General features: G+C 57.8%; 1 protein-coding gene across 1 annotated transcript in view; it reads right to left on the bottom strand.

The window, feature by feature from the left end:
* The window catches only part of LRRC27 (leucine rich repeat containing 27), a 23382-nt gene that overhangs the window by 10615 nt on the left and 10656 nt on the right, over positions 1-2111 (bottom strand). The window contains 1 exon segment of the mRNA XM_040254454.1: positions 542-905. Within this exon segment, the coding sequence (XP_040110388.1) occupies positions 542-905 (364 nt within the window).

Here is a 2111-nt window from a genome sequence, read left to right as displayed (position 1 = left end):
CCACGCGCACACGCACACACACCACGCACACACACATGCACACACACCACATACACGTGCACACACACACACACCACGGGCACATGCACACACCACACGCGCACACACACACCACGCACACCATGCACACGCACACCATGCGCACGCACACCACGCACACACTCACACACACACCACGTGTGCACACACACACGTGCACACACACATACCACGCACGCACACACACACCACGCACACACACCACGCGTACACACACCACGTGCGCACACACCACGTGCACACATACACACCACACACACACACGTGCACACACACACACCATGCACACACACGGCATGAGTTTTCTCTCCCATGACCTCTTGCTCTGAGCCCGCTTCCCTGGCCGCTCCCGTCTGGGTAACTTGAACCCTAACTGGGGCAGGCACCTGCCATGTCTCGGGAGGGCGGTGTGAACACACGTCCCCCTGACACCGTAACAGGGCCTCGCAGAATACTGAGACGACCTGCGGGGACCACGTCCAGCCTCGCCTCCCGCCTTCACCTGCAGAGGGGCCTCGGGCAGGGGAGCGGCTTCCTGCTGGAGCTCAGCACAGCCCTGAGGCTGGGGGGCAGCTCCGCCGGCAGGAGCTGGTTCCCCAGCGCCCCGGCCTGCTCGTTCTCCACGATCTCCTGCCGCAGCTTCCAGAACCGCCGGATCTCTTCCTCACTCGGCCAGTCCTCCGGGGGCTCGGCGGGCCTCCCGGGCTCGTGCAGCTCTAGTGTCTCAACAGGTGGGGAAGAGTCTGCCCTTTCTGCTGCCACGACCCCCTTTGGCTCCTGAGAGCGAGCGGCGTCTTTGTTAGGCACGCGTTCTTCGGAGAAGTCCAACAGGGGCTGTGGCAGATCTCTTACGGTCATCTTTTTAACTGGGGAAACGGACAGCGAACAAAAGGCCGTTTTAGTGGATTGCACCTCCACTAAGGTGCAATTGCCCGAGACGCACACTGCCTGGAGCCCTCTCCCTGCACAGAGAGGGCTGGGGGGCTCCCTGTGTCCCAGGCCCTCACATTGCACATAAGTCCATATAAATGAAAATATCTTCCCCATCTAGACCTTCTAGTATCTGCTTCTAACTGATGCTCAACCCGCATACCTGTCATTTTTAATTGCAGCCCTTTTGCTGACTTTAGACACTTTGATCTCTAGGAAAGTCAAGTGAGAAAACTGGCCCCAAACATATTCAACCCGAGGGGCACCAGAGCCCTAATCGGGCGTTAGGGCCACGGCACCCCGCAGACGGGGGTCATCTGGCCTCACATGGCCTCTGGTGGGGCAGGACCCGATATGCTGACAGACAGGGGGCCCAGGCCTGCTGTGGACTAGGCAGGGGGGCTCGCCCACCAAGCCCAGGCTCAGCCTGCAGCACACTCCCCAGAATCAGCGGCCTCTGGCGTTCTTCAACACACCGAGAGCTTAGTCCGTTCAAGTTCCTTCTGGTACAAAGCGAATTCATCTTCAGCTTTTTGGCCTACTTGATTTACCATTTTCTACCCTTTTCCCCAGTTGATCATGTATCTATTATGTTAGAACCAACACAGCCCTCTTTGTAAAAGTACAAATGAAAAATACAATGGGACTGAAAGACAATGAGGTTTAACTACACAATAAAACGTTAAATTCTAAACAGCACGTGCAGCGTCAGTGGTCACAACTTTGTTTCTTGACGTGGAGGCTGCTTTCTGTGTTCAGGGAGACTGTGGAATGTGGGCGGGTGAACACAGGGTAGCACGACGGCACCGGCCCCTCGGAGGCCTGGCCGGGGTCCCCTCCCGTGGGAACCCGAGGGTGCGCGAGCAGGGCGCGCTGCGGCTGCACCGGGTGCGGCCCGTGTGAGCCCGGCACGACCTGGTCCCAGCCACGGCGTGCTGGGAGTCGGTGTGGTTTTTAAAGAAAAACAGTTTTCAAAATGGGCAAAGACATGCTTTAAAATGTCTTAGGAAGTGATGAGAGATGAGCGTGTGTGTCCAATTTGCTTGTGGACGATCGAGTCAGCATTGGAGACAAACTGGACCCGGCGCAACGCCAAGCAGAGGAGGAGAGGGGCCAGCAGAGGAGGAGAGGGGCCAGCAGAG

The sequence above is a fragment of the Oryx dammah genome, unplaced genomic scaffold (genome assembly GCF_014754425.2).
Source record: "Oryx dammah isolate SB20612 unplaced genomic scaffold, SCBI_Odam_1.1 HiC_scaffold_14, whole genome shotgun sequence".
NCBI classification, from domain to species: Eukaryota; Metazoa; Chordata; class Mammalia; order Artiodactyla; family Bovidae; genus Oryx; species Oryx dammah.
This window is presented reverse-complemented; position numbering and strand designations above follow the sequence as displayed.